Source organism: Rousettus aegyptiacus, unplaced genomic scaffold, assembly GCF_014176215.1.
Source record: "Rousettus aegyptiacus isolate mRouAeg1 unplaced genomic scaffold, mRouAeg1.p scaffold_m13_p_6, whole genome shotgun sequence".
NCBI classification, from domain to species: domain Eukaryota; kingdom Metazoa; phylum Chordata; class Mammalia; order Chiroptera; family Pteropodidae; genus Rousettus; species Rousettus aegyptiacus.
In genome coordinates, this window is record NW_023416309.1 from 63,582,267 (window position 1) to 63,605,838 (window position 23,572).

At 39.7% G+C, this 23,572-nt stretch overlaps 1 protein-coding gene across 6 annotated transcripts in view; it reads right to left on the reverse strand.

The window, feature by feature from the left end:
- The window catches only part of DHRS7B (dehydrogenase/reductase 7B), a 55,315-nt gene that overhangs the window by 14,379 nt on the left and 17,364 nt on the right, over window positions 1-23,572 (reverse strand). For all 6 annotated transcript variants that reach the window (XM_016137597.2, XM_016137598.2, XM_016137600.2 and 3 more), the window contains 2 exons: window positions 11,593-11,771; window positions 5,777-5,886 (listed from right to left, as the gene is read on the reverse strand). In XM_016137597.2, coding sequence (XP_015993083.2) covers window positions 5,777-5,886; window positions 11,593-11,771 — 289 coding nt within the window. The remainder of the gene's footprint in view (window positions 1-5,776; window positions 5,887-11,592; window positions 11,772-23,572) is intronic.

The following is a 23,572-nucleotide window of genomic DNA, read 5'->3' on the forward strand; positions in this document are numbered from 1 at the left end:
TCAAAAGCAAGGGGAGTAAAAGATAAAATAAATGAATGGGACTACATTGAACTAAAAAAGCTTCTGCTCAGCAAAAGAAATCATCAACAAGGTAAAGAGAGAACCATCCAAATGGGAAAATACATCTGCAAGCAACACCTCTGATAAGGGCCTAATATCCAAAATATACAAAGAACTCATACAACTCAATTACAATAGCAAACAAACAAACAAACAAACAAACAAATAGATTCCAATCAAAAATGGGCAGAGGACCTGAATAGACACTTCTCCCTAGAGGACATACAAATGGCCAGTAAATATTTGGAAAGATTCTCAACATTGCTAGCTAGTAGGGAAATGCAAATGAAAGCCATAATGAGATACCATCTAACACCTGTTAGAATAGCTATAATCAACAGGACATGTAATAACAAATGTTGGAGAAGATGCAGAGAAATAGGAATCCTCATATACTGCTGGTGGGACTGAAAATTGGTACAGCCACAGTATGGAGGTTCCTCATAAAACTAAGAATTGATCTACCATATGATCCAGCAGTCCCTCTACTGGGTATTCACCTTGAAGACTTGAAAACCCATATCCAAAAAGATTTGCACATATTGATGTCCATGGCAACATTATTCATGGTGGTTAAGACACATAAGCAACCAAAGTGTCCTATGATAGATGATTGGATAAAGAAGCTGTGGTACATATATGCAATGGAATATTACTCAGCCATAAGAAGAGATGAAATACTGACATTTGGGACAACATGGATGGACCTCTAGATAATCATGCTAAGTGAAATAAGCCAGACAGAAAAAGTTGAAAATCACATGATATCACTTATGTGTAGGATATAAACCTAAAAGCAACCAATGAACAGGACAAACAAACAGAAACTCGTGGACGTGGACAATAGACTAGTGGTTACCAGAAGTAGGTGGAGGAGGGAGGAGGTAGACAGAGTAAAGGAGGTCAAATACATGGTGAGAGAAAGAAATCTAACTATGAGAGGTGAACACACAGTGTAAATATATATATATCTTACTGTTAAAGTGTACAGCTGTAATTTATTCGATTCAGTTAACCAATGTCACCATAAAAATTAATTATTAATTTAAAAAATATTTAACAAATAATAACTAAGAGCTACTGTGGCTACGTTAATATTAGACAAAACAGACTTCAATCAAAACATGTTTCAAGAGAAAAAGAAGGATATTAATAATAAAAGATATATACAACATGAGCATATAACAATTATAAACCTTTATATATCTAATAACAGACCCTCAAAGTGTATGAAGTAAAAAAATCAACAGTATTGAAGGGAGAAATAGTGGTACAGTTGTATTTTGATATTTCAATACTCCACTTTCAATAATGGCTAGAACAACCAGACAAAAGAGCAAGAAGGAAATAGATGATTTGAACAACAGTATAAATCAATTAGATCTAACAGATGTATATAGAATATTCCACCCAACAACAGCACAATAAATAGTATTCTCAAGCACACATGAAACATTCTCCACATAGGCTACAAAATAAGTCTCAACAGATTTCCCTCCCAGATAACTCCTGCTTTTATTTTTAAAAGAACAATATGTAGTTGAGCATTCAAACAAAATAGATACAAAATGAAAATATGATCCTCTCTCCTTACTCCTCCAGAACTTTAAACAGTACGTCAACAGTTCCTTGTATTTTCTTTCAGAGAGAAAAAAAAAGTGTGTATAGTCTTCGCTTGAGACTGTTTTGTATTTTTTCTTGTCATTTAATAAGACAGCATCAAGATCTTCCCACAATACACTTCCAGATCTCGGTCACACATTTTAATGCCTTCTGAATATTCCATCATATGGTGGTCCTATAACTGATTTACTATGGCCCCAGTTGAGGGACACCATTTTCAATATTACTTGTTCATTTGTTTTTACTACAACCAGTGCTAAAACGGGTATAATGAATATCCTCATACTTATTTATTGGGCAGCTTCTTAGAAATGAGATTTTTAGGTTAAATTAACTGTATGCTTCTGATTTTGATAAATATCACCAAACTGTCTTCCCCCAATTGTACCACCTTACTTTCCCACCAGCAGTACAGGAGAGTACTGCACATTCTCACCAGCAATGGGTTTTCATTTTTGTCAATTTCCTAGTTGAAAAGTAGTATTATTATTCTTTTCAGGGTGAATGCTTTTTTTTTTTTGTAATTGTTTTCCAACTTTATTGAAATATAATAGACAATTAGTTGCTCGTATTTACATTGTACAACTCAATGATTTTTTAAAATTATAGCTGGTATACAATAATATATTAGTTTTAGTTGTACAGCATAGTGATTAGAGCTCAAGTGATCACCCCAACAAATCTAGCACCTCTCTTCCTCCTTACATATGTATTACATTATTGACTATTTTCCTTTTGCTACATAAGGAAAATAGGCTCCATAACTATTTTGTAACTATCCATTTGTATTTCTTAATCCCTTTGCCCTTTTTCACCATTTCCCCAACCCCTTCCCATTTAGTAGCCCTTAAAAACTCTCTGTATCTGTGAGTTTGTTTTCATTTTTTGTTGTTGTTGTTTTGTTCTTTGGATTTTGCATGTACGTGAAATCATGTATTTGTCTTTATCTAACTTATTTCATTTAGTGCAATACCCTCTAGGTCCACCAAGGCAATATCTTTTTCCATCTCCTTCTTTTTAGTCTGTGTGCCTTCTACTCTAAAGTGAGTCTCTTGTAGGCAGCATAAGTGTATGAGTCTTGTTTCCTTATCCATTAGGCCACCCTTTGGTTAGAGTACTTAATTCTTTTCCATTTGAGGTACTTGTTGATAGAAATAGTTATTACCATTTTTTTATTCATTATTTTGATACATGTTCATTCTTCTTAAAGAAGTCCCTCCAACATTTTCTGTAATAGCAGCTTGGTGTTGATAAATTCCTTTAGCTTATTTTTGTCTGGGAAGCTCTTTATTTGTCCTTCAACCCTAAATGATAGCTTTGCTAGATAAAGTATTCTTGGTAGATCCTGGGTTTTTATCACTTTGAACATTTTGTGCCAAGCCCTTCCATCCTACAAAGTTTCTTTTGAGAAATCAGCTGCCAGTCTTATAGGTGCTCCCCTGTAGGTAACTAACTGCTTTTCTCTTGCTCCTTTTAAGATTCTCTCTTTGCATTTCAGCTTTGGCATTTTAATTATGATATGCCTTGGTGTGGGCCTCTTTGGGTTCCTTTTTCTTGGGACTCTCCGAGCTTCCTGGGGTTGTATGTCAATTTCCTTCAATAGGTTAGGGAAGTTTTTCATCATTGTTTCTTTAAATAGCTCAAGTTCTTGTTTCCCTTCAGGTACTCCTATGACCTGAATGTTTTTACATTTAATTTTGTCCCATAGGCTCCTTAAATTATTATTATAGTCTTGGCTTCTTTTTTCTTGCCATTCTGATTGGGTTTCCATGGCTTTCCCATACTCTATTATCGGTGAGTTGATCCTCCTTTTTATCCACTCTGTTGATTCCCTCTAATATATTCTTCATTTCAGATAATGTAGTCTTCTGACTGGTTCCCTTTTATAATTTCCATTTCCATTTTGATGTTTTTATCTCTTTGTTAAGGTTCTGAGTTCATCTACACTTCTCCTAAGTTCATTGAGCATCTTTGTAACCAGTGTTTTGAATTCTACATCTGGTAGATTGCTTGACTCCATTATTCCTGGATCTTTGCTCTGTTCTCTCATATGGTTTCTCCTTCTCTTTCTTCCTGTTTTGGCTGCCTTTCTGTGTCTGTTTCTATGTACTAAGCAAAGCTCCTGTCTCCCAGTCTTATTAGCATGGCTTTAAGTAGTAGGTGTCCAGTGGCACAGTCCTAAGAGTGGTTCAGATGCAGGCCAAGTTTAGCCCCAGCCTGTGCCCCTGCAGTTAAGAGTCAGCAAGCAATCCACAGATGCTGTGCTTATAGTTGCCTCAAGAGGCTATGCCAGAACCCAAGGTTAGCTGCCACTAGTGCTAAGGAACACAGAGCACACCGAGGATACAATTAAATGTGGCTTAGGTGGGGCTGTGAGTTTGGAGAAGTGGATTTTCAGGGAGTCTTCTCTTATCCAGTTCGATGATGTCCCAGCTATGGTGCGCTGTATCTACACACTGGGAAGGTGGTGGGGGGGGGGGGGGAGGCTCAAAAGAGGAACAATGCCAGGGAGAAAGCCTTGCCTCCAGCCCTCATTCCAACAACTCGGTGTCCCCTGTAAGTCCCTAGTGTCCCCACCCTCTCCGAGCAGCTGACCTAGCATCAGTGCTCAGAGCAAGGAAGTCTGTCACCGGAAGTCTGTTTGCAGACACAGCCCTTTTAAGAGAAGTCCGTGGCTGCCAGCTCCTGCTGCCATAGCCTTTGTCCCACTCAGCCACTCTGGACGGGCAGCTTTGTGTCCTCGCCCTGTCCTACCTCTTCCCATTACAGGGTGATTTCTTATTGCTCTCTCTAGTTGTAAAGCTTGTTCATCTAGACCCCAGGTGACTCTGCTTGCTGTTTGCTCCGTGTTTCTGTCACAACTTTGATGTGATTCCAAGAAACTAATATATATTGTATGCCAACTATAATTAATAAAACTAATTGAATTGTACAATGTAAGTATGAGCAACTGTCTATTATATTTGAATAAAGCTGTGGAAAAAGTCAATAAGCACATGATGTTCAACATCACTTGTAATAAGAGAAATGCAAATTAAAAACCATAATGAGATACCACATCACACTTCCAAGGTTGGGATTAAAAGAAAAAACAAAAAACAGAAACTAACAAGTGTTGGCAAGGATGTGGAGAAATTGGAACCCTCATGCACTGCTTTTGGGAATATAAAATGGTATAGCTGCTGTGGAAAACAGTTTGGCAGTTCTCAAAAGGTTAAATATAACTCAGCAATCCCACTCCTAGGTGTAAATCCAAAAAAATTGAAAGCTGGGACTCAAACAAATATGTGTACACCGATGTTCATAGCAGCATTAGTCACAAAAGCCAAAAGGTGGAAACAACGACAGTGTCCATTAACAAACGAATGTATAAACAAAATGGGGCATAGACATACAACGGAATATTATGCTAAAAAAAAGGAATGAAAATTTGATACATGCTACAATATAAATTAATCTTGATGACACTAATGCTTAGTGAAGTAGCCAGACAAATACTGTATTTTCCCACTTATATAAGGTATCTAGAATAGGTGAATTCATAAAGACAGAAATTAGAATAAAGGTTTCCAGGGGCTGGGGAGAGAAGATAAGAATGTATTATTATTTAATGGGCATAGAACTTTCATTGGCGATGATGAAAAGATATTGAGTATAGATAGTTGCTGACAATGACACACAATTACACACATTGTGAGTGTACTTAATGCCAGTGAGTTGTACGCTTATAAATGGTTAAAATGATAAATATTATGTCTATTTTTCCACAATTAAAATTTTAAAAATCATTGTCAACCTGCCCTTATCCTCTCTTCCACAGCAAAAAAAAAAAAAAACGTAGATTAGCCAGGTAAAATGGGAATAGGGGAGCAGTCACAGAGGGAGCTTACTAAACTCGCAGTGCTAATAAGTGTGGAGTCAGAATTTGAACTGTATGATAGTTCTTCCTCAGGCCACAAAGCCCAGTTTCCTGTGGAGACTTGCTGTCTTTCCAATGCAATGTGACCATGTCCAGTAGCCCAGGAATGGGCTACTATCTCAGCAGAGGATGGACTGCACCCTTTCCCTACAGAAAACATGCTCCTGGGCTCACCTCAGTGACTCGAGAAGCAGCAAGTTCTCTGGTGAGCTCTTCTAGGGCCTCCCTGTTCCGGCCACACAGCACCAGCTTAGCACCTGCAGCAAAGAAGACTCTGGCACATTCTAAAGGAAGAAGAGAGAACCTTGGCAGCTGAGGAAATTCAATGCCTTTCTTCCCAATATAGTTCAAACTTAGCCAATGTCTCAGAATATGTATTATTTCTCCATGCTCCCAAAACACATCTGTTAGCCCCAGTTGTGCACCAGGTATAGAGCTAGAAATTTGAGTCCAGTGATGAACTCTGTCGTTGCCTTAGAGAGCTCATGTTCAGTGGTGTGATAGATATCCACAGGGCAAGTAGAAGGCAGGGAGTGATGGACATATTTGTTAGGTACTATGCTCAGAACTTCCCATAACCATCTCTAGCTCTGAACAATCCCGTGAGCATTATCCCCATTTTCACAGCTAAGGAAGCTCAGCAAGGTTAAGTGATGTGCCCAATGATCAGGCAGCACCTGCTATTGTGATGCCTTGTTTGCTAAGGCCTATGTTCTAGCACAACCTAGGCTGTTTCCCAAGTCACCTGAATAAAACAGGTATATATCTACCAAGGGTACTTAAAATGGTTCTGTAGAAACACAGGGGACACAGGACTCTGTTGAGGAGGGCTGGGGAGGCCAGCAGGGCTGTTTCCTGGGGAGTGCTTGAGGCAGGAAGAGCAGAGTACACAGAGTGCCTGAGGGACCACAAACAGATACAGCTGGGGCAGAAAGTAGAGAGTCTACCAGCCTTGCTAGTCTGGGAAATAAAACAACTGGATAGTAGAGAGTACCTGTTGTAGGCATGCTAAGTGCCTATAACAGCAAAGGATTATAAAAGGTTGGCTGCATTTTAAAAGGCTCTCTGCTGCTGGGTGGGAAGAAAAGGGATGGGAAAAGACCAGGCTCCACTGAGTCCACTACAACATTCAAGTGAAAATGATTAGGACATCAACTAAGACAATGGTGAGGGAGAGTCCAGAACTATTTGGGGACCTCTATTAGTTAATATTCTTTTGTTGTCAAGAAAAGAGACTCGGCTTACACTATGGCAAAGCAAAAAGAGGATTTATCAGGAGCATTCTGGGATAGCTCAAGAATTAAGAGAAAAAGCTGAATGGTCAGGACTTAGGAAAAACAGGAATGGTGGCTGCCCAGGGCCTCTGGTAGCAGGAACCATACACTCTCAATGTCGGCATGTTCTTTCTCCACTTCATTCTCCTAACCTGGCTTCCACACAAGATAGAATGGGGCTATAGCCAGCTTTGGGCTCCCATCAGCACAACCCCAGTGCAGACAGGAGAGGAGCCTTTGACTTGTCTCATCCACACTCTGATATCAAAATCCCAGCGAGAGACCTCAGGTGTGATGGGGGCAGCATCATTAGGACTAGCCCAGCAAAGGTCCCACATAAATCTCCAGAGGTCAAGGAGAAGGGGCAAGGAGGGGAGACCACCAGAACCTGGGGGCTAACCTAAGGGGAGAGGGAAGAAGCAGAGGATGAGGTCTTCTTATTTCTTGCTTGCCTTGCTCCAAAACATGTTCAGTGCCCTGAAAATTTACAGCTTATGAAAACTAGTACACCTCAGGGGTCAAGAGAAAGGACTAGACTTTCTGTGTTGAATTCCAACTTGGGACACTTACTGGTTCTGTGATCCTGGGTAACTTATAACCGCTTTGTTTCTCAATTTCCTCTTATGTAAGATGTAGATAAAAATAGCACTGGAACTGAATGAGTTCAGGTAGATACAGTAGTTGATACAAAGCACTATAAAGAGAGGTATTACAAAAGTGTTGTTTTTTTATTTCTAAGCTGCCTTTTTTAAACGTTTTAAAAACTGTTGACAAAAACTGAAATGCAAGGGCTTAAAGAAGTACTGCCTATCTTCAAGCAAGGGGTAGTCTTCCTCAAATGCTCACCAGCATGTCTGCACAGAACCCTCAGCCCTGGCTGACAGAATCTTAGAGGCTAAGGCAGTTAAGTGGTATATTAGTGCCCCCTTGGCTCACAGAAGGGACAGGCCTGCCCCAGGAGTAGCTTGGGGAGAGGTGAAGAATCAAGGTTGTCACTTCCTCTTCTGGAAGGGAGGAGGTAGTAGAGTCTAAGAAGGGTATACTGGTCTGACAGCCCCTCTCCTACAAAAGTGTCAAAATTCTTTAAAGCTAGAAGAGTTCAAAACCTGAGAGGATAAGAAATTCCAGAATCCTCCAAGAAAAGCAAGTTTTTTGACATCTGGATTGTCTTATGAAGCAAAGCCTTCTCTTTTTACTCTATAGTGCTTCCTTTAGCTTCTCTTACACTTTTACTTTGCCATCCCCAGGCCAGCACCTCCCTGCACGTGGATGAAGTTTTCTGGAAGGAGGTGCTAACTGAACTACATCAATACATTTTCAGGTGTGCTGTATAACCTTCTTTGAAGATCTGGTTGGTTTGTTCACTGGCTTATCTGGACGAAGGGCACAAACCCAGAGAGAGTTGCAGCCCCTGCTCTGCTTGTCCGTGGGTAGTCTGGTTGGAGTCACATCCATTGCCCTGCCTGCCCTTCTCAACTGAGCAGCAAAGGCCTCAGGGAGGTGGCAGAGGATGGGATGGTCGCTTTCAAAGCTAGATGCCAGCATTCCTGAAGCTAGAACTGCTCATCTGGTTTACCAAATCATTCCCAAAGATTAGAAACTTCCAGCCCTCTTGGCTTCCTCACATCATTTTGACCTGTCTTGACCAATACAATGGATATTTTGTGAGGTGCCAATGAAAGGAGCAGAGACGCAGAAGCAAAGGTTGAGGGAAGGCAGTCTGGTGTATAAACAGCTTTTGGATATAGTCACCTATATTCTGCTTAAGCTTTGCTTCCTAGCAGAGCCAAAAAGGGAGGAAATGAACGTTTGTATAGGGAGTGACAGAAATGGAAATAAGAGATTGGAAAAATTGCATTTTTGTTTCTTGAAAAAGCTGATACAGGGAGGCAGAAGGGTCAAGTGAAAAAGGAAGAGTTCTAAGGTACCATTGATCTAGAATTGCCGGATGACTCTCCAGTGCTGCCACACTCCTGGCTTGTAAATGAAAAGTACTCTTCATGACTTCAGGGCTTAGACTGGCTAAAGTGAGCATCCAGAACATTCTGTTCCTTTAGTCAATGGTCCTACTGTTTTACAAGGACAAGCTAATGTAACTTAAATATACAAAATAGGAGACAAAATAAAAGAAATACGAAAAGTTGTCTGAAGACTCATCTTCATATATAACTAGAACCTCCCAAGTGACTAACATAGTGGGCAGAACCACCGAGGGCAAGGCAGGGTCTTCCTTCTCAGAGACACTAAGGAGAAGCAATACATCCTTGGCAGTCACTAACAGGGGATGTTTGTACTTGAAATGGCCAGTCAACAATCTGCTCCTATTTTATCTGGCTGGAGGGGAAAAACATCTATGGAGTTCTATCCCTAAGATGTTAAATAGGGCAGAATATAAGCAGAGCAATTTGGAATTCAGAAAACAGTTGACATATTATATATGCAGGATTTTTTTTTTTTAATTATATTTTCTATTCTCTTCACAGTCTTGGTGTCTGGAAGAGGAAATGTAGAATGATAGAGAACAATATCCTTCTCAAACGTCTATATACCTGACCACCTGCAACTCTACACCTTTCCATTTTAGCCAACTCTCAAATACTCCTCAAAGACTTTTTAAAAAATGCTTCTCTCTGAGATTGAGAAGCAGCTGCTGACTACCCTATATATAGTAACTGAGTAAGAACAGAGAACCAACTATGGCAAAGGGCCTGGAGGCAGTTGTCCCCATTAATGTCTGGATATCTAAGGACAGACCCAGGGTTCACTTCCCAGAGATCTCACCTAAACATTAGAGTGGCATACAAATGAATCCATGCTACCTAAAACCTTCCCAGGTTTCCCCTGGCCACTGCAAGCCACTTACCCTGCAGACAAGGCCCCATCTGTTCCTTTGTGTTCCTGCAACACCCAAGTTCTTACCAGCACATGCACAACCGTGCTGCTCCCAGCTTTGGGCTCAACTGCAGTGCCCTCCCTGCTAGCCCATCATTCTTTTCCCCTGGCCATCTCCCCCTTAGGTGAGACAAGACTAAGTCCTAGAGTCAAAGAGATATGGGTTTGAAACTTGGCTTTACATTTTCTGGCTAAAAGTCCTAGGGCAAGTCATACCTTCTCTGAATCTTAGCTGTAAGGATAAAGTAATATAAAGCACAAGCCAGTGCATATAAATGTGCCTTCCCTCTACCAAGCCTGGTTGGGAACATCTATTACTAAAATGGCAATATACTGAGATAAGTCCTTGCCACTCTCCATCAGACCGTGAACACCTTATGGGACCCTGTTTTTCATCTGCTTGTCCCAGCACCTGGCCCAGAGCCTTGCATATGGGAGATGCTCCATCAGTGCTAGCTAGCTGCACTGTCACCAACCAAAAGATGCAGCAATGGTTGATTTACCACAATTTAGGGCTCCTCTGAGCCTTCCTCCATGAAATTGAGCTCAAGTGTGGACAACGTACAGATGCTGAGAAAGAGGGCAGAAAACTCCATGCCACATGCCTGTGTTTGCCCTTTGCACACTCTGCTACAGGAGAAGAAAACTCCTCTTCCTCCCTTCTAGGTTCAATGGCTGGTCTAATAATTAAGTTGATATAAGACAGATTAACAGGAGAAAAAATTTTAATTTTGTATATATAGGAGCCCCCCAAAATATGAGGCTCTGAGAAGTAACCAAAATAGGCAGCTTTTATACCTTTTAGAAGAAATAATAACTGTGAAGAATTGACAAGACAAGGGGTTTGGGCTTTCGGTAGTAAATTAGTGAAGAAATAACACCATTTATTTGTACAGTCTTCTCAGCTTCAATTCTTTCTCTCTGATAAAGATGCTTTCTACCTCCTGGTATGGGAAGAGCCTTTTACACAGAAGAACTATTTCCTGCTTTCAGGGGAACAAAGAAGGGTCAGAATGTCCTTCCTGCACTTGCTGTTTCTTAAGTAACTTCAAAATAATCAACATGCCAAAGTAGCATATTTTGGGATGACATATATCACTTTCCTTCACTGCCAAAGTCAATATACATGTTTGAAAGGAAAATAATAGTAGCTCTACAAACTCATTTGTATTGTGGGTGAGGGATGACTGACTCCAGACCTATGTCCCAGCATATAATTCCTGGGACCTAGAAGCATAATGCATTCACCAAATTACCATGGAATTAAATTGGAGAACCTGGTTAGCTGAGGCATCACCTATTCTGTTTCCGCCCCTGCCAAAGCTGTGTCCAGGGTACAGCTGGAGGCATGGCCCAGTGAGGGGAAGCTGTGGAGAAGGTGACACCAAGGCCATAAACCAGGGATGCTGGCTGAATCCAGGAAAAGATTAGCTTTGTTTGGCCCTCACAAAGGTTATTAGTTGTCCATATTTGAAAATTGGGAGGCTTCACATAAAAATCCCTATTTCAACAACCAGTTGGAGCTGAGTAAGGCTGCCCCCTCAGATGGGACATATGGTCTCTAGTTTGCCACGTTCTTCTTCACTGGTCTTTGCCTCCCAAAACTGATGCTGAAAGTCAGGGGCCACGTCTCATTGCACTTAATGCACTTAAGCTCTTGCTTTTTCCAACTGGACCAAGGACAGCGCCATACTCTTATTCCCAAGTCACCCAGCCTGCTTCACTTATATGCACCTGTGCTGGTGGTCCCTGTACATCTAAGCTGCTCCTCAAGCCTGGGGCCAACTTTCCTACTCCCCTGACAGCACTGCCTCCAGGACTCACCTCGCCCCAGTCCTGAGGTAGCGCCTGTAATGATCACCACGGCATTCCGGATATAAGCCTTCATGCGCATGTACTGCAGCAGCTTGAAGAGGCTGAAGATTCCCACACAGCCAAACAGCAGGGGCAAGATGGCTATAGAGGTGATAAAATCCATGACCCTCACCTTCAGCAGATTCTTTCTAGGAGAACCAAAATCAATTAGTGACAAAATGGGAGAACTCAAGAAACTTGCCAACCCTCTTCCTCCTAGTCTGACACAGACCTCAGATGTCTCTTGTGTGGACTATAGCTCTGAGCAGAGCAAATATCTTTCCAGGTTCTGTGTATTATGCTGATATTCAGCATTATGGAACTTGTTTTCTCTCACTCTGTACTGACATGAGCAGACAGGGAAGGCACAGACTTCACATTGCTTCTCAGTGGTATGGCATGATCCAGGACAAGCTGAGATGGTCATTTAGCTTAGGACCCAGTTACCTGGTGAGTGTTACAGGAGACACTAGCATATTGGTACTCACCTGATTCTCCTTCAGAAACCTGTTTTGAGGGACTTAAGCAATACTCATTATCATTTTCAATTCCTAAGTATTCATGAAACTATATAGTTTAAAAAATAAATAAATAAAAGGAAAAAGAAAACAATACCAATCTTATACTTCTCCCTGAGCAGATGGATGTTTTTGAGTGGGGTATTCCCTAGATGATACCCATGATGGCCCACAAATGTACTTCTGACCATGGACGTCCAAAGGGAAGTCAACAAAATGGAGCCACCCTTTGCCAAGTATGGGCACTGACACAGGCTGATAAGTGGGTTTCCCTGTAGTTCAATGAAACATGTTCTCACTTAGCATTCACTGGTGAACCATGGTCAGCCAGATGAAACCAGGAGGCCACATAAGTGTTTATGCAACAGTGTGCAGTCAATTCTTAGGAAATATATCCATTTCTTCTACAAGTGTCTCTAACTTCCTTACTCCTCCAAGCCTCCCTCATTCCTCTTCATTCACCCACACCCCTATGCTTAAAGCAACAACTAATAGGGGATACACAGGGTTAAAGGTCAAGGGTGAGCTAGTGAGGAGCAACGATGTCTGTCGCTTTGAAAGAAACGTCTATAAGGTCACTTTACAGGTGGACTGAAGTCTATTACACAAAGGTCTACACATTGTCCACCTTCGAGTATGATGAGCACAGTAAATCCTCTTCAAGAAGGAAGAGGTTGGAAACCAAGGGTGGAGTTCCTGAGAAACAATCTGAAGCTTCTAATTATTCAACAGATTGGGAGTAACTATGTAAAACCCTCACTGACTTACTAAATGTCCTAAACTCCACATCCTTAAAAAAATATTTTTGCTTCTTTTCCCATGACAACAACAACTCTGTGAACACCATGAAGCCAGAACCTGCTGAATCCCACTATGGATCCACCTACCTTCTGAGTTGCTTTGATTCTAAAGTTTAGGTTCAGATTGGGCTGTGCTGATCAAAGCTAAACTTTTCCAAGACAAAAGTGTTCTGCTTCGATTTGAACTGTCAACTCAACTAATTTAATATTTACTTTAGTTTTTTACCTGCCTTTCCAAATATACCTAAATTCTTTTCCACCATAAAAAAATCAACAACATTCTTGGACAAACATCAATGAAAATGACTTACTCAACTTCCACTCAATCTACTTCTTAGCTACATCTGCTAAGTGTATACATTTCCCTCTCACCCTGCATTGTGCCAAGCATACAGTAGAATGAACTGATAGTTAAAGTGGTTTCTAAAATGTCAAGTTCTTTACCCAGTGCTAATGGCACCATCCCTTGTCCCCAACAGGAAGCTCAGGCCAGCAGTTCTGTTCTACAAGCCAGGCAGAATCCCAGGGTCTAGATGCTAGGACCCAAGAAGCCTTGGTCTGGTACCTGGGAAGTACTCAAAAATTTGGTTTAGAGCAGGCACCAGCACCTCTACCAGTCTGTGGGACTGTGGGTGCTGCCTGGGGGCTATCATAAGGCCTGAGCCCCTGAAGAATGGCAGGGTGTGCAGATGTTTTCTGAGGGCAGGAATAATTGCTAGTTTGTTGGTGTAGCTTTACCTGAAAGTTATAGCAATTAACAGAAAACACAGGTAGGCCCTGAGGTAATTATAGCTTAAAACTTTTATGTAATAAACTTGGGCTGGGGAGGGCAGGATTTCCATCCAACAGTATGGCTATTTGGGAAGAGCTTTTTTCCCCACTGCAATCTCAGATCTTTATCCCAGGCAGGTCCAAAAGTAGACTACCCTGCCCAACCCAGAACCACTTGGGTGCCAGCTGCTGCCTAGGATGACCATGGGGGTGGGTATGCTACTCACAAAAATACAGCAGGGCTCAGCCTCTGGGTTGGGGCCCAGATCTCTATTAGGGTCAGTTGGGTGGAAAGAACTCTGCAGTCACCTAGACCAGAGGCCCACGGAGTCTGCCCATTTCAGACCTATAACCTTGTGCTGAGCCAGAACTCCACAGAAGGCTATGCCCATCTGCTTGTATTTTTGTATATCAAGACTATAGTGCAATACACCTAAGTTAAGAGTGTAAAAGAAGAAAGTCCCTTCACAGGAGAGTGTTACTGAGACCTGGGCACCCAGAAAGTTCATGGGTTCTTACTGTGACTTCAGAATTTAGCTGCTCTCTTATTTTCCACCGAAAGGCTCTTTAAATGGGCTTTCAGAACCTCAAAATAGAAACAAGACTATCACCCAGAAATAAAATGAGCAAAAATGTCACCTTTTATGCCATCTATTCCATTCTTCATACTTTAGCCAAAATTCTACATTACATTTCACAGATAAAATCTGTTCCTAAGATTCCTTTCTTCTGTCTTGCAATTATAAAACAACAACAAAACAACAAACTGCACCGTCAATAAAAACAAATTGTCAGAATCTACTTAGAAATTTTACAGAAATTAAACCACTGGCAACTACATCTGAAAATCAGAGGGGATCTAAAAACCCTCCAAAGTTAAAAACTAATAATGATTTCAGGTCTGAAAGAAGGATTAGTCATGAAATAATTTGCCATGTTATGAACAAGAAAATCAGGCCAAAGGGCAGAGAAGGTGTCCAGCTGGAAGGCAGGATGCTGAAATCACGCGGCAAGGAATGGCTTAGTATTACCAAGAGCAGTTAGGATTCTATTCCCACACACCTACACCCACTCATATTTCACAACTAACAGCCAGGTTGAAACAGCTGGTCTATTAAAGGAGACATAAGCTATGGGTCATGCTTATGACCCATATCTGAAAATATGTCTATTTTCAGAAAGTAAAAGCAGAGTAAAGTTGCTTTTTTTTGATATAAAGCACATGAAAAGCAGCTGTTAAGGCTGTCTTCAACTGGAAAGAAAGAACAATAGACTGCTTTAGATGGCAACTATTGTGCCAGTGGTGGGTCCTGGTGACAGGGTCTTTTGACCTAGGGTGAGTGACTTAGACAAGAGGTCAGAGGATATCTTCATGTCAACAGGCATTCCCTGGAATGCTGGAGTGAGCCACAGACGAGTAACCCGTAGGTTGCATTTTAAGTTGCCAGCCTTAGAGGCCCAAGTTTAAAGGAATACAACCTGTCATTAGTAAAAATAAAATCAAAAGGAAGGCTAGAGACTGTCTCAGATGAAGCTCCTGAATGTCCAGTCCTGGGAAGAGCAATCACACTGAGGTGAGTGCTACTCTCCAGTAAGATGCTAAGCACACACTATACAGCAGCCCCTGCCAAGGAGAGCGGGAAGAGAGGGGTCAAACACAGCTCCAGACCCTGCAGTGCAGGCTATCAACACAAGAACAGGGTGCAGGAAATTAACCATTTATTATGACCTTAAGTTTTAGTTGAGTTCTTAAAAATAGCACAAATGGAAACCAGAAGACTCCTCGAAACAAAACAGCACTAGTGACGACAACCAAGACATCCTGACTCAAAATTTTGAGTTTCTAATGTGCTTTATAAAATGAATTTAGTTTTATTAGATGATGCTTTCCTAGAAAACATGTAAGAGGTCCATGACCCTGGACAGAGCGGAAAAAGCACCAAGCTGGCACTGGGGAGCTGTGTTCAAGTCCACCCTGTCATGCACTTGCTGTGTGACATGGCAAATTTATTCTATATCTGTAATTAAGTGTCCTAATTTCAAGATGGGGATGACTATTCCAATGAGAAAACATATGGGAAAGCCCTTTGTGAATGCTAACATCTTAACAAATGTGCTGCTGACTCATAAAAACGACTAAAAAAAGCCAAGTCCCAGAGAAGACTTAAGAAATGAACTAAGTGATGAGAGCTAAGCTGGCAGCTTTAAGAGCTATTCATGTTTTAAGTATGTCTGGTAAAAAGACCAAACTTACTACTTTATACCCACACCTCATATACTGTGGATCATTTCAGGTCCTGGCTGTCACTTGCTCTTCCATTTGACTACTTATCAAGTGCCATCTAGTACCAGACAATGCACTAGCACTAGGGTGTAAGGTGAATGAACAAAGTAGACAATGGTTTCTGACCTCACAGAGTTCACTAGATGGGGAGACTGATAATAAATAAACAAACACAAAAATTAAGTGATAATAATTGTGATAATGAAAAAAAATTATTGTAAAACCACAGACTGGTGGCCTGTCTAAAGGACAGGCCTCACATAAAGCTTTATTTCAAAGTCAAAACAATTCAAACCACTATGCTTGCCACACAACACACAACCTGGCCCAGGGGCAGCTGCTAGTTTGTGACTCCTGAATTTTAGATTACTACCAAGTTTCTAATAGGAACTGTACACAAGTATCAGTTTCAGAAACCTAAGAACAAAACAAACTAAGTTACAATATATATATTTCAGATTGGGCACAATTACCTGCTGTATTTGCTATAGTATAGATTCATTTGACAAATATTCACTGACCATCTATTATGCATCGATTGTTCCAGGCTCTGAGGTGCAGTAAAAATAGAGGAAATAAATCACTATTCTCATGGAAATGACATAACAATGGGAGAGACAAACAATAAAAAAAGATAAGTAAATTGTACATTAGAAGGATTCTAAGAAGATGGTGGAGTAGGAAGCACTAGGAATCTGTCTCTCCACCTAGACAACAATTGCACTGGCAGAATCTGTCTGATACAACTATTTTGTAATTCTGAGTCTACTGAAGGCTTGCAAATTCCAGGAGAAGGCTTGAATGGTAAATTTGGTTAATTTCAATCAATTTCAACCATGAGCACAGTAACAGCTATAGATAGCTCTCCCCAGTAGCAAGCAGCTGTATACTAGGTCCTGGAGCAACTTCTACACAGCTTGCAGGAATGAATGTGAGCAAAAAGGACTCCAAATATTAGGGAACCATGCTCCAATTGCTGATGGCTTCTTCTTAGAGGCGGACAAAGAAGCTGGCCGCCATTTTTGCTATATCTTCCCCCACTGTTGCAAGCCCCTCTTGCTCGTGCTGAAGAGACTGCCAGGGTATTTAAAGGGCCAGTATCATTTTATCCTCCTTTCATTTTCTCTTTATCCCTAATGGGAACCAGTAATTAAAGGCTAGAACTTGAAAAAGCAACGAAATGTTTGGAAAAAATTGAAGTTGATTACGCATACCCTGTTGAAGGCACAAGCTAAGAAAAGACCTGAGAAAACCTTAAGTTTCACACCAAGCTGATCCCTGGCACAAAACCCACAAAATTAAAAACAAAAACAAACAAACAAACAAAAGTAAAAAACAACAATCAAAAACCAGTAAATGCTAGAGAATGGAAAAAAATCTGATTTCCAGAGTCAACACATTATTAGATTCAAATGTTCGGTTTTCAACAAAATAATCAAAAGGTATACAAAGAAACAGGAAAGTATGGACCATTCAATAGAAATTATCCTTGAAAAAGACCTAAGAGTAGATCTACTAAACAAAAGTATTAAAACAACTATCTAAAGGTGCTCAAAAAACAAAGATGTATAGAAAGTCAAGATATTGATGTACAAAAAAAAAAAAAGAAATGGAAATACCAATGAGAAGAAAATCCAAAAAGAAGCTAAAAGGAAATAAATACTTAAGCTGTAAAGTATAATAATTGCAATGAAAAATACACTAGAGGGATTCAAAGTCGAACTGATCAGGCAGAAGAAAGAATCGGTGAACTTAAAAGACAATGGAAATTATTGAATCTAAGGAACGACGACAACAAAAAGAAAAAACTGAAGGAAAGTGAACAGAGTGTAAGGGACTTGTAGGACACATAAGGCAAACCAGCATAGGTATTGTAGAAGTCTCAAAAAAAAGAAAAGAGCAGAGAAATTATTTGAAGGAATAGTGGCCAAAAGTTTCCCAACTTTGATGAGACACGAAATAAACACCCAAGAAACTCAATGAACTCCAGATGACATGAATTCTAAGACCCACACTGAGACATTTTATAATCAAACTTTCTAAAGGCAAAGACAAAAAGAGAATTTTGAAAGCTGCAAGAGAGAAGTGAGTCATGACACAAAAGAGATCCTCGATAAAACTATTGTTGACCCCAAGAATGAATGTACCTGTTAAGAAGGGCTCCTCGTGGCTGACTGGGCTCAAATTTAAAAAACAGCCTAACAGCCACTGCTAACACATGGCTTTCTCATGCAAGCCGTTCTTCAGGAAGAAACCTGCACTGAACTGTCTGCCTGCACTATGTTTCTGCCATCTGAGCCAACTCCTATAAAGTTCTTGGAATAGTATTTCAATCAATGGGACTGAGACTTTCCCTGTCCATTTGTAACTGCACCACTATATCCTCATTAGCATCTTTACCAACATATAAAAGCAGCTCCATTCTGACCAACCAGGACAGTGCTGTTTGGATCAATCGAATTGTGAGGATTTGGAGTCCTCTTCTGCATGAGAACAGACCAATCAGGTACCAAGGGTAGGGATTTCTTTCTATATGTCAGCTCCCCTTTGGCTTGGGAAGTGTACTTTAAGTTTCCATTGAAGACTATGTTTCCCCATACAGAGGTGTTAACAGTGGAATAGAGCCGAGCAGTCTTGCCCAAATGGAGTAGAGTTGTAACACCAGGCCTGTAACACTAGGGCCACCTCACCTAGCTGTTCCACAGCCTTGCTGTTCCACAGTCAATCTGTATCACAGTTGGGTTGTTTGCGCTGAATGAAGTCTCTCTCCCTACACTGCAACTCAAATTGAGAACTCCCATTGGCGCTGAATTGGTGATGACAACCTTCAGTTGATACCATAAACAGATTTCTCATCAGAAACTGCAGGTTAGAAGGCAATGGGCCAATATATTTGAAGTGCTAAAAAAAAAAAAAAAATCAAACAAGGATCCAAAAAAAAGGGGGGGCCTACAAAAGTGAGGGAGAGATGATGGTCACATAGAAAGATCCTAGATTCACTTCCTCCCATGAACCTACTAAGTCTATGGCTACAAATGAAACAATTTCCTCTAATAAAAATCTAAAGAATGGCTGAGTGATGACTAGACAAGAAGAAAACTACACTGAGGTGGATAGAAAAGTCCAGGTCACAATGTCGCCAAAAACTCCATCCCCTGGTCTCCCTGGAACAGCGACCAGGGAACTCAAAACTAGGAGCTTCTCCCTGAGGAGGAGTAAAGGTTTTGAAGCCTACATTGGGCACTCCAATTGTTAAGACCTGCACCTGAGAGAAAAGACACCCCCCCCAAAAAAAAAAAACATTTACCTTTGTAAACCAAAGGTTTCTTGGGGATTGTATCCATGAGACCCATAAGACTCTAGCAATCTGAGAAATGGCTCTTAAAGGGCCTGAATGTTTGAACTCACCCACCTCAGAACCCACCCAGGACAGCTGATCTAGCCCATTTGCTAGATCATTTGCTCATTAAGAAGCTCATTTGCTTATATTAGTGTCTGCCTGACACTAATTTTACACATACATCCAGGAGCCTGGTGGAACACTCTAGGGATGGAAACTGATAGGTACCATTTTTGCACTCTCCCTCTGCCTTGCTCCAGATGGTGGTGGGCCACTTTTTTTTTTTTTTATCAAGTGGGTACCATCATTACACTCCCCTCCGCATTGCTACTGCCAGCCATATCATCCTCATGCTCACCCTCTGCCAGTTTTAGAGCACTAGAATGTCCTAGAAGGGAGCCTTTTTATGTATCTGGTGTTCTAATCTATGCTGTGGCTACCCAAGAGACACTACTTGATTGCCTGGCTCTGGAGGCCATGGTAGCTTGTGTTCCTGGGTCCCATGGAACAGTAACATTTGGAGAGACAGTTCTTGGTAGGCAACCACCCCTAGAGCACCATACAGACAGAAGACTGAAAAACACCCCCAGTCTTTCTAGGAAAAAGGCCTATTTGTTGATCCAGGAATTTTGTTGTATAGGACAGGTTTCTGGTTTGACACAAACTAGTGGCCTATGGAAGTCCTCTCAGAGAACAGAATCTGGTAGATAAAGTCTTTATGCTCTCCCTCTGCCTCACTCTAGCTCACCACAAAGGAGCTTATACCTTTGTCTGTCTGGCACCTTGATTTCTGTGGCTGCCAAGAAGGGACACTTTTACAAGTTTATATGCAAATTTAATGAAAACAACAAAGTAAAATCCTGTAACAGATACAAAATACTGGAAATGGAGGAAGTATACCTCAACATAATAATTTATGATAAGCTCACAGCTAACATCATACTCAATGGTGAAAAGCTGAAACATTTTCCTTTAAGATCAGGAACAAGACAAGGATGCCCACTCTTGCCACTTTTATTCAACAAAGTATTGGAAGTCCCAGCAAGAGCAAGAAATTAGGCAAGAAAAAGAAACAAAAGGCATCCAAATTAGTAAGGAAGAAGTAAAACTGTCAATATTTGCAGATGACATATTATATATATAGAAAACATCTAAGCATCCCATCAAAAACCGTTAGAACTAATAAGTGAATTCAGTAAAATTGCAGGATACAAAATAAACAAATCTATTGCATTCCTATACAATAATAGACTATCGGAAAAAGAAATAAGAAAACAATCCCATTTACAACTGCATCAAAAAGAATAAAATACCTAAAAATAAATTTAACGAAGGGGATGAAAGACCTGTACACTGAAGACTATAAGCCATTAATGAAAGAAACTGAAGACACAAATAAACAGAAAGATACACTGTGATCATGAGGTTGAAGAATTATAATGATAAAATGTTCCTACTATTCAAAGCAATCTACAGATTCAATGTCAACTCTATCAAAATGTCAACAGCATTTTTTACAGAAATAGAAGAAACAATCCTAAAATTTGTGCAGTACCAAAATAGACCCTGAATAGCCAAAGCAATCTTGGGAGAGAAGAACACGCTCCCTGATTTCAAGCTATATCACAAAACAATAGTTAACAAAACAGTATGGCACTGGCATGAAACAGACATATAAACAGTACAGAACAGAGAGGCTAGAAATAAGTCCAGGCACATACAGTCAATATATTGAGAAAAAAGGAGTCAAGAATATATAACTGGGAAATAAATAGTTTTAGGAAAACTTCAAAAGAATAAAATTGGACCACTATTTACACAACGCACAAAAATTAGGCAAAAATCAATTAAAGATGTGTACGTAAGACCTGAAACCATAAAACTCCTAGAAAAAACCTAGGCAGTAAGCTCCCTAATATATGTCAAGGTGATGATTTTCTGTTTCTGACACCAAAAGCAAAGCATCAAAAGCAAAAATAAATGAGTGGGACTACATCAAATTAAAAGCTTCTGCACGGCAGGAAACCATCCACAAAATGGAAGACAACCTACTAAATGGGCAAAAATATTTGCAAATCACATATCTGATAAGGGGTTAGTATCCAAAAAATATAGGAACTTACACGACTCATTAGCAAAACCCCCAAACAGTAAGATTTAAAAATGAGCAGGGGAACAAAATAGATTTTTTCCCAAAGAAGACACAGAGATGGCCAACAGACACATAAAAAGATGCTCAACATCACTCATCATCAGGGAATGCAAATTAAAACATTGAGATATCACATCTGTTAAATGGCTGTTAGAATAGCTGTTACCTGTTAAAACTGCTATTAACAAAAAGACAAGAAATAATGTGCTAGAGAAAATGTAGAGAAAAGGGAACCCTTGTGCACTGTTGATGGGAATATAAGTTGGTGCAGCCACTATGGGAAATGATACGGAGTTGCCTCAAAAACTTAAAAATAGAACAACCATATTACCCAGTAATTCCACTTCTAGGTAGTTATTCAAAGAAAACAAAAACACTAACTCAAAAAGATATATGCACCCCCATGCTCACTGCAACATTATTTACAATACCAAACTATGAAAACAATTCATCCACTAATGGATGAATAAAGGAAATGTATATGTATAAACAATGTATTATTATTCCACAAAAAAAAAAAAGGATGAAATTTGCCATTTGTGACAGCGTGGATTGACTTCAAGGGCTTTATGGCAAGTGAAATAAGTCAGAGAAAGACAAATACTATATGACCTCACTTACATGTGGAGCCTGAAAAAAAAAAGCAAGCCCATAGATTAAAGAACAGATTGGAGATTACCAGATGCAGGTTGTGAGTGGTGGGCAAAATGGGTCAAGGCAGCCAAAGGTACAAACTTACAGTTATAAAATAAGTCATGGGGATGTAATGTACAGCATGGTGACTATAGTAAATAATACTGTATTGCATATTTAAAAGTTGCTAGGAGAATAAATCTTAAAAGTTCTTATTTCAAGAAAAAATATTTTATAACTACGTATAACAGATATTAACTAGACTTATTGTGATCATTTTTGCAGTGTATACAAATATCAAATCATTATGTTGTACACACAAAATTAATACATCAGTTATACCTCAAAAAAAGGTGAGAGAGAAGACATTTCCAGATATAAGCTGAGTTTGCTATCACTAGACCTGCCTTGAAAAAAATGTTCACGGGAGTCCTGCAGAATTAAACGAAACTGAAGATTAAATACAATTCTACAAGAATACTTGGAAACTTCAACATCCCACTCACAATAATAGAAAGAACAACCATGTAGAAGATAAGGAATAGAGGATGTAAACAATACAATAAAACAACTAACTAGATCTAACAGATCTAATAGATCTTGGGTAGATCACTCTACCCAAGAACAGCATACATATTCTTCTCAAGTGCATATGAGACATTTTCCAGGATAGACCATAGGCTGGGTCACAAATTAAGTCTCAAATTAGTCTCAATATTTCAAAGATAGATATGATACAAAGCATCTCTGACCACAATAGAATCAAGTTTGAAATCAATAACAAAGGTAAAACTGGAAAATTCACAATTTGTGTAAATTAAGCACAATCTTAAACAACCAATGGATCAAAGAATAAATCACAATGAATATAAGAAAATTCTTAGAAATGAATAAAAACTAAAATACAACATACCAAAATTTATGAGATGCTGCAAAAGTAGTGCTAAAGGGGAACTGTATAGCTATAAATGTTTACATTATAAAATAAATAAGACCACAAATCAACAACCTAACTTTATACCTCTAGGAACTAGAAAAGAAACAAAGTAAATTCAAAGATAGAAGGAAATAATAAAGACTAGAGCCGAGATAAATGAGATAGAGAATAAAAACAATAGAGAAAAGTCAATGAAACCAAAAGTTGGTTCTTCAAAAAGATCAGCAAAATTGACAAACCTTTAGGTAAGCAGACTAAGGAAAAAAAAAAAGACTCAAATTACTAAGATCAGAAAAGAAAGTGAGTACATTCTACCAATTCTATAATAAGATTATAAGAAAGTACTATGAACATCGTATGCCGACAAATTGAATAACCTAGGTTAAATATATTCCTAGAAACAGAAACCTACCAAGACTAAAATAGGAAAAGGAAAACCTAGCTAGATTGATAACTACTAAGGAGATTGAATCAGTAATCAAAAAAAAAAAATCTCCCCAATAAAGAAAAGTCCT